We start from the raw sequence: 15,044 nt of genomic DNA, 5'->3' as shown, positions 1-15,044 counted from the left end.
CGCACCCTCCTTTGTTCCTATTTTATTATACGTTTGGTGGAATAAAAACGGGAAGCGGGTGTTGTTTTACATCGAGCCACCGGGTGGCGCTGCAGGCGTTTCGGTACATGGCACGCAATCGCCCAATGAACGTGTGCAACGTCAATGAGCGTCAGCGGTGCCGCGCTCGTTCCATTGGACTCGACAATGAAGCTCGATAACCTTGATAACTTTGTTTAATATCCACTTTAAGCTTCAGCCGACCCTCAACAAGCCTCAGAGGGGAAAAAAAGCCTTTTGCAGAGCGTCGAGGAAGAAAGATCCTCAGAGCCAAGCTCACACTCGGCACCTTTGTAAGCACTAGCACTGCTTAGTATCACTATCCATCCCATAAACACAATAACGGATGGCGGGATATCGCACAGCACTGATCAGGAATGCTCCAGCTCGTCATAGTAAAGTACATGATCAAGATTCAGCCTGAGACGTGGAGAAGAAGCATACTGGTACCGACTTTCAGGAACAAGGGCGACGTGCAGAGCTGCAGCAACTACAGAGGTGTAACGTTGATCAGCCACAGCATGAAGATGTGGGGAAGAGGAATAGAAGCTAGGTTAAGAGGAGAGGTGATGATCAGCGAGCAGCAGTATGGTTTCATGCCATGGAAGAGCAGCACAGATGTGATGTTTGCTTTGAGAATGTTGATGGAGAAGTATAGAGGAGGCCAGAAGGAGGTACATTGTCTCTTTGTGGATTTAGAGAAAGCATACGACAGGGTGCCGAGAGAGGAGGTGTGGTTTTGTGTGGGGAAGTCGGGAGTTGCAGAGATGTAGGAGTGGTGCAGGATATGTATGAGGGCAGTGTGACAGTGGTGAGGTGTGCGGCAGGAATGACGGATGGGTTCAAGGTGGAGGTGGGGTTACATCAGGGATCGGCTCTGAGCCCTTTCTTGTTTGCAGTGGTGATGGACAGGTTGACACACGAGATCAGGCAGGAGTCTCCGTGGACTATGATGTTCGCGGATGACATTGTGATCTGTAGTGTGAGTAGGGTGCAGGTGGAGGAGAGCCTGGAGAGGTGGAGGTATGCACTGGAGAGAAGAGGAATGAAAGTCAGTAGGAGCAAGACGGAACACACATGCGTGAATGAGAGGGAGGACAGTGGAATGGTGAGGATGCAAGGAGCAGAGGTGACGAAGGCGTATGAGTTGAAATACTTGGAGTCAGCTGTCCAAAGTAACGGGGAGTGCAGAAGAGAGGTGAAGAAGAGAGTGCAGGCAGGGTGGAGTGGGTGGAGAAGAGTGTCAGGAGTGATTTGTGACAGAAGGGTACCAGCAAGAGTTAAAGGGAAGGTTTACAAGATGGTTGTGAGACCAGCTATGTTATATGGTTTGGAGACAGTGGCACTGACGAAAAGACAGGAGGTGGAGCTGGAGGTGGCAGAGTTGAAGATGCTAAGACTTTAATTGAGAGTGATGAAGAAGGACAGGATTAGGAAGGAGTATATTAGAGGGACAGCTCAGGATGGACGTTTTGGAGACAAAGCAAGAGAGACAAGATGGAGATGGTTTGGACATGTGTGGAGGAGAGATGCTGGGTATATTGGGAGAAGGATGCTGAATATGGAGCTGCCAGGGAAGAGGAGAAGAGGAAGGCCAAAGAGGAGGTTTATGGATGTGGTGAGGGAGGACATGCAGGTGGCTGGTGTGACAGAGGAAGATGCAGAGGACAGGAAGAGATGGAAACGGATGATCCACTGTGGTGACCCCTAACGGGAGCAGCCGAAAGTAGTAGTAGTAGTAGTAGTAGTAGTAGTAGTATCAATATTCAGACACTGAATACTCAGATACTATCGTGAGGACTTAGATCCCCACCCGAATTCAGTCATCTCACTTGGTTGGATGTGTGGTCATTTCTAGATTTCCACACACACTCACCCTAACTTGCACCAGTGCAATCGCACACACAAAATAACATCTCACAGCCGTGCACAACACACGCAAATCCACTTTCCTCTGCACAGTGGCGTTGTTGAAATGGCAGCGACACTGCATCCACCATCCACGGTGGATGACAGCCAAGTCAAAAAGGTCTTTTGGATGAAAGCTGTCACACTGCAAGATGAAATTAGGATACTGTCTTTATCATGATACACAATTTTGTTGTGTAAATTGGGGATAGCGACAATCTGTTGCTGAAAATGTCTCGCCAAATGAGTTCTGAAATAGCTACGGGAGGGAGTATTATCTGAAAACTAGTTCTGGTTTGATATTGTGCATTAGGTTACCAGACAGCTCAATGTGATGCACCTCAGTTGGATTCTTAAACATGGTATTTTTTGCACATGTAAGCAGATATCATGATACACCAATATCCTCCCACAGTCCAAAGACATGTAGGTCAGGTGAATCAGCCGTACTACATTGTCCCTAGGAATGAATGGGTGTGTGTGTGTGTGTGTGTATGTGTGTATGTGTGGGCCCTATGATGGCCTGGCAGCCTGTCCAGGGTGTCTCCCCGTCTGCTGCCCAATGACTGCTTTAATAGGCTCCGGCATCCCCACGACCCTGAGAGCAGTATAAGCGGTTAAGATAATGGATGGATAGATGATACACAGGATGCCAAGCAGTGTCCAGACGCCACCGGAACAGCCCAGGACCCAAGCCACGCGACCAGCATCACCATGTAAAAAAACAAAAACAGGATAAAAAAAACTATATGGATTTATAAGATACATAAAAAGAAAATGTGATGAGGGGAATGCCGGGCAGCATCCAGGTGGCGACCACCCGCACCAGGGGGACCTGGGAGGAGGACTGACTGCACATGCACACAAGGGAGACTCACATGTCACCATTCACACACAGAAAAAGAAAAAGGAGAAGACGTCGTTCAGAGAGAGAGCGAAAAGACATGTGAGAGAAGAGGACAGTTTGTAACAGTCATTAGTCATAATCAATTAAGTCATCAGTTAGTCATAATCTATACGCTATAATCTAGTCGGCAGAATGGATTTGGATAAAAGTGTTGGCTGAATGACTGTAATGTAATGTAGGCCTCTTTAGTCACCCGGCTCTGGTAGTGAGAGGTGCAACTGAATCGAGGAGACTAGAGAGGGCCACTGTTAGGGCCCTAGTGCCGTGTGTTGCACCCTCACCTCAGTACACTAATTGTTGCACTCTCTCCGGACCGAGGGTCGTAACAGCCACATTTAAGTCACTAGTGACATTTTCGACAGAGTCATTTACCACAGTGAAAGGAGCCAAGACTTCAGGCAGATGCAGGCCAAATGCGGCTGCTGTGGAGGGACCAATGTGGCGAGTGGCGATTACATCTGGACAGGCCAATAAAGCTTCAAATTTGAGGAGAAAATAATCTGACACAGCAGACGTGGTTGGCAAGACATTCGGGTCAGAAACAGCTATCCCTTTAGATAAAACCAAATCAAGGGCGTTACCACTGCAATGAGTCGACCCTTGAACGAACTGGGTGAACCCAAAAGTATCAACAAGTGCCAGAAAGGCTTTGGATCAGCAGCCTTATTCAGATAAACTGCAGCAGACGTTTTCGAGCCTCCCCTTCCTCGCCAACAGCAGTACGACCAGCTGGCGGCACCCACCCACCTTTCTCGCCGCTTACTGGTCCAGCGGTTTGGCAACAGGCACTACCAGATCAGATCAAGAGGGGAAAGCTGCGCTGGATGACGGCGGGAGAGCGCAGCCAGCTGCTGAGGACGTGCGTCAGACGGCGGCAGCGGATGAACGCGCTTGCCGTTGTCAAGTCAACCGAGGAAGACGGGAAACTTCATCCGGAAATGACGCTGGAAAAGGGGCGGGATGAGCGACGAAGCCTTCACGACAGCAGCGGATCCCCTGATCTGATACGTTCAAAGAAATCGCGTTGTTCCTTATGCTAGTGTAAACTACTGATAAGACACGTTAGCCCCTAGTTAACGGGTCGGACCTGTTAGCGGTGTCACCTTGTGGTGCAGTACACCCCGTATCGAATCCCGCACCGGGCAAGAAAATAACCGGTCACATTGGTTGAGTTAGTTTATCAAGTTCTTGTGAATTCACCTATTAGTGTTGGTTTCTATTGTTCTGTTGTTGTTAGATGATTTTTAGATGTTTGTATTTGTTGTCAAATGTCCGCAGCAGCAGGAGAATTTTGTTCATCTTGAAAGAAATGCGTTTTTCTCTGGTTATCTGCCCCCCCCACCCCCACCCCCCCCACTCAGATAATAAATTTGTTTGTTCCTCAGTCGTGGGGGGAATTCGAACCCTTCCATCCATTATTGTACTCACGAATCACTTACAGACAATTCAATTCAATGCATGCAGTTAGATTTACAGATTTTGTATTTCAACTCTTTACTAGAATATATTTTCCCCCTTTTCAAAGTCACAATCACAGCATTTTATTAGGTTGGTGTCAGCAGTTACAATTACACTGAAATGTACAATCTTCCAGGTCAAACTAGAAACCAATAACAGGCTCAGCCGTCGCCCGCTGACTGGAGAAAAACGACACTCCAAATGAAAATCAGCAAAGGGCAAATCAAATCCAAGTATTTTACAGGACGTTTAGCATTATCTGCTGTCACGTGGGGATTTGACCCCGGGTCACTTCATCACAAACTGACAGGCCTGTTGCTAAATTTCACAAACTAGCAAGAAAAAAAGAATTAATGCATGTGTCTGTTTATCCCGTTACTTATTTTATATGTGAAGTTCAAACATACGGTTTATCGCGGTGGAGTCCAACCATGTGCCATAGAGAGCCATGTGTATGCAGGGCTTCATTACAACGCAACACAACGCAACACTGATGTCACACATTAAGACACCTTCAACCATGAGCGTCTGAGTAATGTGGCGGTCTATTCCGTTGCCTACCAACACGGGGATCGCTGGTTCGAATCCCCGTGTTACCTCTGGCTTGGTCAGGCGTCCGTACAGACACAATTGGCCCTGTCTGCAGGTGGGAAGCCGGATGTGGGTATGTGTTCTGGTCGCTGCACTATTGCCTCCTCTGGTCGGTCAGGGTGCCTGTTCGGGGGGGGAACTGGGGGGGAATAGCGTGATCCTCCCACTTGCTACGTCCCCCTGGTGAAACTCTTCACTGTCAGGTGAAAAGAAGCGGCTGGCGACTCCACATGTATCGGAGGAGGCATGTGGTAGCCTGCGGCCCCCTCCTGGATCAGCAGAGGGGGGTGGAGCAGCGACCGGGACGGCTCAGAAGAGTGGGGTAATTGGCCGGGCTCAATTGGGAGGGGGGGGGCACACATTCAACCAGACATGGAGGACAAATCAGTGACATCAGATGGTGTAATGTGTTGGAATGAAAACCTACGTACACATGCAGCTCTATGGCACACGATTGGACACGATGGTATATTGGCATATCACAGAGTCATACGATCACTACGCATATAACAATACACCTGGCTAGTTCTATCTCAATTACTGCTCTGTGAAATTTGTATTTTTTTTTAGCGCACAACAGAATTGAATGTAAGAGCACGAGGATAAAGTTAACCTCCAGCACTGCAGGAGCTTCATGACAGATCAACGACGAAGACACTGGAGCCCCGTTAGAGGGATTAATCATGACAAGGTGGACATCCAGCGTCTCAGTTAGGGGGGCGGGGGCAAAGCCAACCAGCTATTTACATGCTATTTACAGACAGGCGAAGAGTGACATCAGTCCGCCGGGTGTTCCTGTGTTGCCCTTTTGAACGCTTGTTTCCGTACTGTGTAGGTCTCTCCACGCTTTCTCAGTTCCAGTTGGCGGTGTACTCTCTCTGCGGCTGCCACAGCTCCATGCCTTCGATGACGCGGCGGATCATGGAAGCGGAGGTGATGAGCAAGTGTCCGGCGGCCTGCAGAATAGCAGAGGTGACGCGTAGGGCCTCCCTGAAAGTGAGGAGAAACAGACAATGCCGTCAATGTCCTGCCACCACCCACCAAAGACTATAGTAAAGTCAAAGCCCACCATCTGCTAGCAGGGTGTCATTAATGCATGTGTAGCGAATTCAGGGGGCAGCTGGGAACCGCCGCAGCCGGGATGCAAACGCGGGTCGCCCGCGCCACGGGCAACTGCATTAACCAGTCGGCTAAAGTGTCTGACCCGTTAGCCAACGGGCTAGCGGTTCTAGTCATTCGTGATCGTCACGCTACCCCCCTCCTTCAGGAAGCGCGTCCCCGCGCTTCAGCATATCGGCTCCCTCACGCCTCTGGGCGCCACCGCTTCCGATGGCCTCACGGTCTCACCATCCCACTTCTGACACCAATGTAGTGAACTCAGCCAGCAGCCGGGAACCGCCACAGTCGGAACGCGAACCCAGATCTCCCGCACCACGGGGGACTACGTTACCAGTCGTATAGCCAAAGGCTAGCGAGTCTGGTCATCCGTGGTCCTTACACATGCATACGTTGTAAATGGTGTAAGTAAACGAGCTCAACACCCGGACAGGGAACTCGTTTGATTTGTTTCCGCTGTGTCTCTACTGTCTGTTCATACCGGGCTCGCCCCCTGTAACTGGGTTTACCTGAGGACTTTCTTGGGGCCCAGACACTGGAAGTCAGCACTGACCGAGTACAGACCCTGGAAGGTGGCCTTTACGTTCAAGGAGCCAAAGATATCCTTGGGGTTCAACCTGTAAAGGTCAAAGGTCACACGGGCGATGTCTTTTCCGGTGCGGGGATTGTTTTCTGGATATTTGGTAATGACGGCACCCTGGGGGGGAGGCAGAGACAAAACACCTGGACTCAAACTTTTAAGACTGGGAAACAAAGACGACGGACATGTGTCCACATTTCATCAGTAGAATGTACTTTTATAAAGTCAGGTGATTGCTTAAGTTTCGTGAGAAGGACCGCACTCACGATTATTCGTATAGGTAACCCGACTCGGCTGATAATACCCCATTGTGACCGTGATTTTCACGATGTCTAGCGAGGGACAACAAGACAAATGCAGAGCCCGGGCCACGCTAGGCGGACTTACTCCCCCTGCGGTGGTGCAGCGTACCGGCTGTGGCCTCCATGTCTGTCCGGGCGTCAGCGCCATGAGCACCGTGTTGTCGGGCAGCGTCATCAGGAAGTCTTCAGAGTCGACCTCGGTACCGTCCTCCTCACACACCACGGCCACGGACGCCGCAGACAGCGACAGCAGCAAGGCCTGGCACATCTACACCACACACCACAATGACAGTCACCACAATTAAGGATGCAGGATATTGAAATGATTGCCGATAACCGATGATTACCGTGGTCACCTCGGCCGATACACCGATATTTTACATGTCATTGCAATACAACCATGTGACGTAGTTTCTATTAGTGTAGTTTATCTATGTCATTACTATTATTGTGATTGTATTATGCTGTAAGTGTGATTCTTGGTGCGGATGCAGACGTCTGTAGACAACACTGCTTTATTTCTGCCTTTATTACGACCCGATGAACACCGACTACTATGATTTAAACGGAGAAAACGTGATGTTTATTTTGGCAGAAGTTTTCAAACTTCCTGTCTCTTACGTCTGTTTGCTGTGAATATCAAAATGCGCTGTTTTTAGTGTAGGTTTGAGCACCACCTGTCTTTTCATCACATAATGGCGTGTAATTGATGTGTCATCATGTCTGTGCAACACCACTACTACTACTTTCAGATGCTCCCAGTAGGGGTCGCCACAGCGGATCATCCGTTTCCATCTCTTCCTGTCCTCTGCATCTTCCTCTGTCACACCAGCCACCCTGCATGTCCTCCCTCACCACATCCATAAACCTCCTCTTTGGCCTTCCTCTTCTCCTCTTCCCTGGCAGCTCCATATTCAGCATCCTTCTCCCAATACACCCAGCATCTCTCCTCCACACGTGTCCCAGCCATCTCAATCTTGCCTCTCTTGCTTTGTCTCCAAACCGTCCAACCTGAACTGTCCCTCAAGTCAATTTCAAGTCAATTTTATTTGTATGGCCTAATATCACAAATTACAAATTTGCCTCAGTGGGCTTTACAGCAATACAATATACACAATATACTTTCTAATATACTCCTTCCTAATCCTGTCTTTCTTCGTCACCCCCAATGAAAATCTTATCATCTTCATCTCTGCCTCCTCCAGCTCCACCTCCTGTCTTTTCATCAGGGCCACTGTCTCCAGACCATATAACATAGCTGGTCTCACAACCACCTTGTAAACCTTCCCTTTCACTCTTGCTGGTACCCTTCTGTCGCAAATCACTCCTGACACTCTTCTCCACCCACTCCACCCTGCCTGCACTCTCTTCTTCACCTCTCTCCTGCACTCCCCGTTACTTTGGACAGTTGACCCCAAGTATTAAAACTCATACGCCTTCGTCACCTCCACTCCTTGCATCCTCACCATTCCGCTGTCCTCCCTCTCATTCATGCAGCACATTGGGCATCATTTTGATATTTGCCCCAATACCAATAACAAAATCTTAAGCAATTATCGTCCAATACGATAAGATGACCGATACATCGTGCACCTTTGGACAGAATCAAACTTCCTCCATGTAGCACATTGCATACATTAAAGTGCAATGTACTTTACATTAAATAAAAAGCACACACGTAAAACGAAGGCAGTACTAAAAGAAGAAAATTAGACGTAAAATAGTAAACTTAGGAAGAGATATGCAACAACCGCAATATACAGTGAAGAGGATATAAGAAGAAAGAAATGAAGCCACTCTGTTTTGTCATCGTATTCTTACAATTAATTATATTGTGACAACGAATTTGTTCTCTGCATTGAACCTGTCCTATTGTCTTGATGCCTTCAACCTGTCCTACTGTCTTGATGCATTGAACCCGTCCTATTGTCTTGATGCATTGAACCTGTCCTACTGTCTTGATGCATTGAACCCGTCCTATTGTCTTGATGCATTGAACCTGTCCTACTGTCTTGATGCATTGAACCCGTCCTATTGTCTTGATGCATTGAACCTGTCCTACTGTCTTGATGCATTGAACCCGTCCTACTGTCTTGATGCATTGAACCTGTCCTACTGTCTTGATGCATTGAACCTGTCCTACTGTCTTGATGCATTGAACCTGTCCTACTGTCTTGATGCATTGAACCCGTCCTATTGTCTTGATGCATTGAACCTGTCCTATTGTCTTGATGCAATGAACCCATCCTACTGTCTTGATGCATTGACCCCGTCCTATTGTCTGATGCATTGACCCCGTCCTATTGTCTTGATGCAATGAACCCATCCTACTGTCTTGATGCATTGACCCCGTCCTATTGTCTGATGCATTGACCCCGTCCTATTGTCTGGATGCAGGCTTCAGTAATCCAGGTAAGAAAGAAAGAAGGTTGAATCAGTTCATCTGGACACAGCGTTTATTGACAGATACGTTTCTTCACTCGTCTAAGTGACCTCTTCAGTCTCAACTGACTGCAGGTATCCCCACCCTCATAAACAGTACAGTGGCATAACGACCCAAACCAATGACTGGTTTCATATGCAAATATGTGTGACCATTAACTAGAGTTTCCATGGCCATGTGTACTGTTGACAGAGGATTTGGAGATGTTTGCAGTCACAGCATTGTGAGATGGCGACAGATGTACTCTTATCCCATCTATGTGAAGAGGGAACGACAATCCCTGAACCGGGAGGGGGGGCTACTGTATTGTCTATGAGGGTGGGGATAACCTGCAGTCAGTTTAGACCGAAGAGGTCACTTAGATGAGTGATGACACGTATCTGTCAATATACGTTGTGTCCAGATGAACTGGTTCAACTTCCTGTGATTACAGTATATGCAGATTCTTCTGATTTGGAATGAGGACGAGCCTTCTGTCGAGGCTCACGGGTTGACTGGGGGTCAATTTTCCTGCTTTCTCTGTTTATTTCTATCTTTGTGGTCATCTCTCTCTCTCTCGGTCTCGCTCCTTACCCTGTCTCTCAGCTCCTCCAGGCTTCCTGCTGTGATGCCCTTTCTGCTCTCCCTGTTGTGAGAACAAACCCTGAATGGCCTCTGCGCCGGCGACCACACCCGTCTGGTTACCGACCTGAGGAGGGCCAAAACAGACGAGTTAACGTTAGCATCGACTGTATGAGCTGATGACACGCCGCTGTAGAGACACCCTGCTGACAGGCCCAGTAAACACAAGAGAAATGAAGCTGTAAACACTCGTTTAACTAGACAAAAGGCACGGTCCTACAGGGAACACTTCTCACTTAACACCCAGGTAGGCTGCTGATAGGTATAGGCAAATGTGTTGGGATTTATTTTATTCAGACCAGAGGGAAGACTGCCCCCTACTGGCCCACCAACACCACTTCCGGCAGCAACTCAGTTTTCCCAGGACGTCTCCCATCCAAGTACTAGCCAAGCCCACACCCAGCTTAGCGTCAGTCATCCATGGCTGCTGGTAGATAACGGGCAGATAACGCAGCTATCAGAGGATACGTAGGCCTGTTGTTACGTCATACAACACTGATCTGTTGTGCAATACGTATTACTGAGGCATGGGTGTGCGTGTGAGGGAAAGACGAAGAAACGGCACAATTCTTCCGTGTCTCGACTTTGCCAGGTAAAGACAATGTAGGTCAACACAGGGCACGTCAGCAGGCCCTTCATCATCGTCCATTGAGACTTCGTTACTTGTGTTTCCACACTACACCCCAGAATACCCCCAGAATACCCCCAGAATACCCCCATGCCATATCAGTTTTGGTTTCATTAATTTTACTTACCCTATAAGTGTGTTTTTTTTTTAAATCTCATGTTTTCCATTTTTCACTTTTGTAAACAATTCGCCGCAGTAGAACCACTGTTCAAGTATGACTTGGTTGTCATTTGAGACGCGTATATCCCCGGGCTCTTAATTACTTAATTACCTATGAATTAGCGAAAGGATCAAGGAAAACCCGCCAACACACGACATGTTCAGTTGTGTTTTCACCTCATTCTGCCTGTTTCATTTGATGATCAGCCAACACAGTCAGTGGCGCCCCCAAGGGGTGGCCAGGTGTGGCCACGGCCACCCTGATACTATCCCAGCCCCCCCCCCCCGCTGGCCCCCCCCAGCCACGAGTCGCATATGCAGAATATGCTTCTGATTATGCATAATATGCTTCTATCTGATATTTGACATTAGGTGCTGTTCATTTAAATCAATAATGTATATTTTTCTTAACTCTCATATTGACAGTTTTCCACTAGGCTATACAGTACACTACCACAGTAGCAGCATAGAATTCCCGAAATTCAGTCATGGCTTTTGGTTTTGGTGTGCCACCCCAAGATTTTCAGTGGCCCCATTTGCCCCCCCCCCCCCTATGAAAAAGTTCTGGGGGCGCCACTGAACACAGTGCGCTGACTGTGTCGCTGTCAAAAACAAGAATTATCGGAGAAGATCAACAGAGTCTGTAACGAAGGACATCCACTTACTTGAACATTGAAGCTGTGGTGTCCATTTGTCCCAGTGACTGGCTCTCTTTTGTCAGCTTCGCTTTTCGTTGTTTTGTTTTGTTTTGTTTTGTTCTGTTTTGTTGCGTGTGTGTCACTGGTTTGTGTTAACGCTTAACACGTTTAAACTGGACTACCCCTGCTGGTGTTTGACTCAGGTGGACTTCACCCTCAGCACGGCTGATTATTTGGACACAGCGCGCCCCGAGGCGAAGTCCGCTGTTTGTGCGCATGCGCGAACGCACACGAGTGTTTATACGCGTCTGATTATTGTGTGGGTTTTTTTTTAAATCGTTACCCTTTTTATCTTTGTATTTTCACTTTATCATTCAAGGGGTTGTTATTTAAAAAAAACAAACAACCTTCATCTTGTTTTTAATGCATGCTCAATAATCCAGCTAGGAAAATGTAAGAAAGACAGTTGACTCAGTTCATCTTTATGGAGAGAAACGTTTCGTCACTCATCTCAGTGACCTCTCCAGCCTCAGCTGGCTGCAGGTATCCCCGCCCTTATGAACATGCAAATAGGCGTGACCATTAACTACTGTTCATAGAGGATTTGGGAATGTTTGCAATCACAGCATTGTAAGATGGCGACAGCTGTAGCTTGTCTATCAAACCCCAGAACACGCTGCGCCAGAATTTGGTCCACCCCAAGGATCGGGTCCTCTGGCACAAACAGAGCGATATAGTGTACACTGTTAAGTTCCGGGAGGATTGCCTGGGGAAACCAAAAAACGCTGGCACAACACAGGAGAGCTAACGCCTCAGGCCAGGACTCCGCAGTCTACACCCATCTACAGGCCAGTGGCCACTCTTTCAGGGGTGAGGATGTGCACATCCTCGATAGTGGTGTCTGGGAATGTTCTCATTCATCCAGGTCATGGTTATCCAAAGGAATTGAATCGAGTGCAACTGGACTTGGTATGTATCCGTGAAGACGTTTCGCCTCTCGTTCAAGAGGCTTCATCAGTTCGTGCCTTTCTGACTAGACCAAGGTAGTCTGACTGGCTGGTGATGAAACTCAGATATTTATCCTCTTTGGGGTTGTTATCACAGCTAATGATGTCCATGGCTCTTTGTGATCCGATGTTTAGCAGCGACAGTCGTTGGGGGTGTTAGTTTCGACTTCGTTAGTGCTCCATTCAGTGGTCATGAGTCGTTGGAGCCGTTAGTGAGCGACTGTTGTTCTTGGAGGTTAGGCTTCTTGAGTCTCCTGGGTAGAGAAGAAAGGACGGCATTGTAAGTGGGAGATAGGTGGTGTCGCAGACCTCCCTCCTCCTCCTCTGTTGAGTGATGGTTTTTCTAGTTTCACATAGATGGCTTCCTTCACCCCTCTTTCAAACCATCTATCTTCTCTGTCCAAAATGTGTACGTTGCTGTCCTCGAAGGAGTGTGTCTTCTCCTTTAGGTGTAGATAAACTGCTGAGTCTTGCCCTGAGGAGTTTGGCCTTCTGTGTTGGGCCATCCGTTTGTGTCTACAAACATAAAGTTAACGTTACGCTACCGAGCGTCCAGTGGCGCCCCCAGAAATTTTTCATATGGGGGGGGCAAATGGGGCCACTGAAAATCATGGGGTGGCACACCAAAACCAAAAGCCATGACTGAATTTCGGGAATTCTATGCTGCTGTTGTAGTGTACTGTATAGGCTAGTTGAAAACTGTCCAATATGAGAGTTAAGAAAAATATACATTATTGATTTAAATGAACAGCACCTAATGTAAGATATCAGATAGAAACATATTATGCATAATCAGAAGCATATTCTGCATATTCGACTCATGGCTGGGGGGGCCAGCGGGGGGGGGGCAGGGATAGTATCTGGCCACCCCTTGGGGGCGCCACTGCGAGCGTCAGGACAGCAGGTTAGCATAGCGCGGTCGCTAGCCGCTATTGCTAGCTAACAGTGGCTAACGGCCACCCGGTCTTTCGCGGCATCGTGTATTCGCCCACACCGCTCGTCAACACTGAGGTGTAAATATCAGCCGCGACAAATGGTGTCAGGAAACGGGATTGTGTCTGTCAGAAGAAGTCTCGGAACAGTCCAGCAGCCTAGCCGTTTGTGCTAACAGCTGACGTTAGCTAGCTAGCTTCGGAACGCTAACACTGGCGAAGGCAAGGTGTTCATCAAGGTGTTCAAGCTTCATCGCTGGGAGGTCAGTGGAGAACTATGCCGTCTCCAGAGTGCTTCTTTTGAACCCATCAACCCTTCCTCCGGAAAGTGAATGTGACGTATGGGGTGTGGTGGAGGATCCCAAACCTGGAGTGACAGCAGTCCTGGAGCCAGCTGGACTGGCGGACGGCGTGTCCTCAGGCAGCGTCGTCGTAGACATGGAGGAAAGGGTGCCTATAAGAATCTGCAACCTGTCTCCTTCCACCACGAACCTTCCGGGAGGCACCTGCCTTGGAATCCTCGTCGAAGCCATGGAGGAGCCCCCTGATCTCTTCTCCAAAACCCCACCACCGGCTCCTGAGCTCTCGCAGCAGATATGATGTCTGAAGCCAGCGAGTGTGCTAGACCTGCCTCTCCATCTTCGAGAACTGTTCACTTCAGCAAGTGAGGGCCTGAGTGATGAACAGCAAGAGGCATTTCTCCTTCTTCTCCTGAAGTACCAGTCCATCTTTGCGGCAACCGATGGAGACCTGGGCCGGTTCGATGTAGTCAAACACAGGATAGACACCGGACGGCCTGCTAGACAACCTACACGTCGCACACCACTTGGGTTCCAAGATGAAGATAAGGACGCAGTGGAGGATGCACATACACCGCCTGTCCGCACCAGCTCTCCTGCAAGTACCCCCACTCATCCTGGGAATCCGGCCGAGGACGACACAGATGCCCCCGACCTCTCCATGAAGCGACCGCCGGAGGTCAGAGCGTTCCCCGGGATATCTTCTCGGCCGACGCAGAGCCGTAGACAGCCTGCTGCACGTCGTCGCCGACGAAGAGCGAAGACCCAACCGGCACCCGCGACAATACCAAGTCCAGTTGCACTTGATTCAATTCCTTTGGGGTACACATGGCCATTGTAACTCTAGTTAATAGTCACACCCATATTTGCATATGAAACTGGTCACTGGTTTCGGTCGTTGTACATCTGCCGCCATCTTATAATGCTGTGATTGCGACATTCCCTAGTCCTCTTTGAATAGTAAACACAGCCTGTGAAGCTCGAATTAATGGTCACACCCATATTTGCATATGAAACTGGTCGTTGGTTTCGGTGGTGATGCAGTTGTATTGTACTGTATTGTTTACAAGGGTGGGGATACCTGCAGTCAGTTTAGACTGAGGAGGTCAGCTGAGTGATGAAACGTATCCGTCAATAAACGTTGCATCCAGATGAACTAATTCAACCTTCTGTGATGTTCAGTGCTGGGTTAATGCTGTGCAGTTTCTTTTTAACTGATCGTTATGACCCTTAATGTTATCGTTGCACACACAAACCAATCGCTTTACCTCTCCGGCGTTGTCCTGGAAAGTTGAATCGGCTCGTTTAGACCAGTGGTTCTCAACCTTTTTGGGGTCCTGGACCCCCTGCGTATTTTTGATCTACCCTGAGGACCCCTCCACCTGATCTTGGGGGAGGGGGTTGCAATTTGTAGAA

At 48.6% G+C, this 15,044-nt stretch overlaps 1 protein-coding gene across 2 annotated transcripts; it reads right to left on the bottom strand.

Annotated features, from left to right (window-relative positions):
* Window positions 1–4,319: 4,319 nt before the first annotated feature.
* Window positions 4,320–11,572, bottom strand: cideb (cell death inducing DFFA like effector b). Of its 2 annotated transcripts, none has more exons than XM_056300532.1 (5): window positions 11,418–11,572; window positions 9,918–10,032; window positions 6,987–7,169; window positions 6,529–6,716; window positions 4,320–5,893 (listed from the first exon to the last, which is right to left on the bottom strand). In XM_056300532.1, the coding sequence occupies exons 1-5, from the start codon at window positions 11,441–11,443 to the stop codon at window positions 5,755–5,757; spliced, it is 651 nt and encodes a 216-aa protein (XP_056156507.1). In that variant the 5' UTR covers window positions 11,444–11,572; the 3' UTR covers window positions 4,320–5,754. The 2 variants fall into 2 exon arrangements, with proteins under 2 accessions (XP_056156507.1, XP_056156508.1); XM_056300533.1 differs by having other exon boundaries at window positions 7,011–7,169.
* Between the last annotated feature and the right edge of the window lie 3,472 nt (window positions 11,573–15,044).

This window comes from Lampris incognitus, chromosome 20 (genome assembly GCF_029633865.1).
Source record: "Lampris incognitus isolate fLamInc1 chromosome 20, fLamInc1.hap2, whole genome shotgun sequence".
Classification (NCBI taxonomy): Eukaryota; Metazoa; Chordata; class Actinopteri; order Lampriformes; family Lampridae; genus Lampris; species Lampris incognitus.
Note: the sequence above shows the minus strand (reverse complement) of the source record. Positions and strands in the feature narration are given on the sequence as shown.

Coding starts and splice junctions, on each gene's coding strand:
- cideb (XM_056300532.1), bottom strand. CDS start 11,443: ATGGACACCACAGCTTCAATGTTCAA. Junction 6,717..6,986: donor GCTGCACCACCGCAGGGGGA/GTAAGTCCGCCT, acceptor CCTCCCCCCCAG/GGTGCCGTCATTACCAAATA. Junction 5,894..6,528: donor GGCCCCAAGAAAGTCCTCAG/GTAAACCCAGTT, acceptor CCTCACTTTCAG/GGAGGCCCTACGCGTCACCT.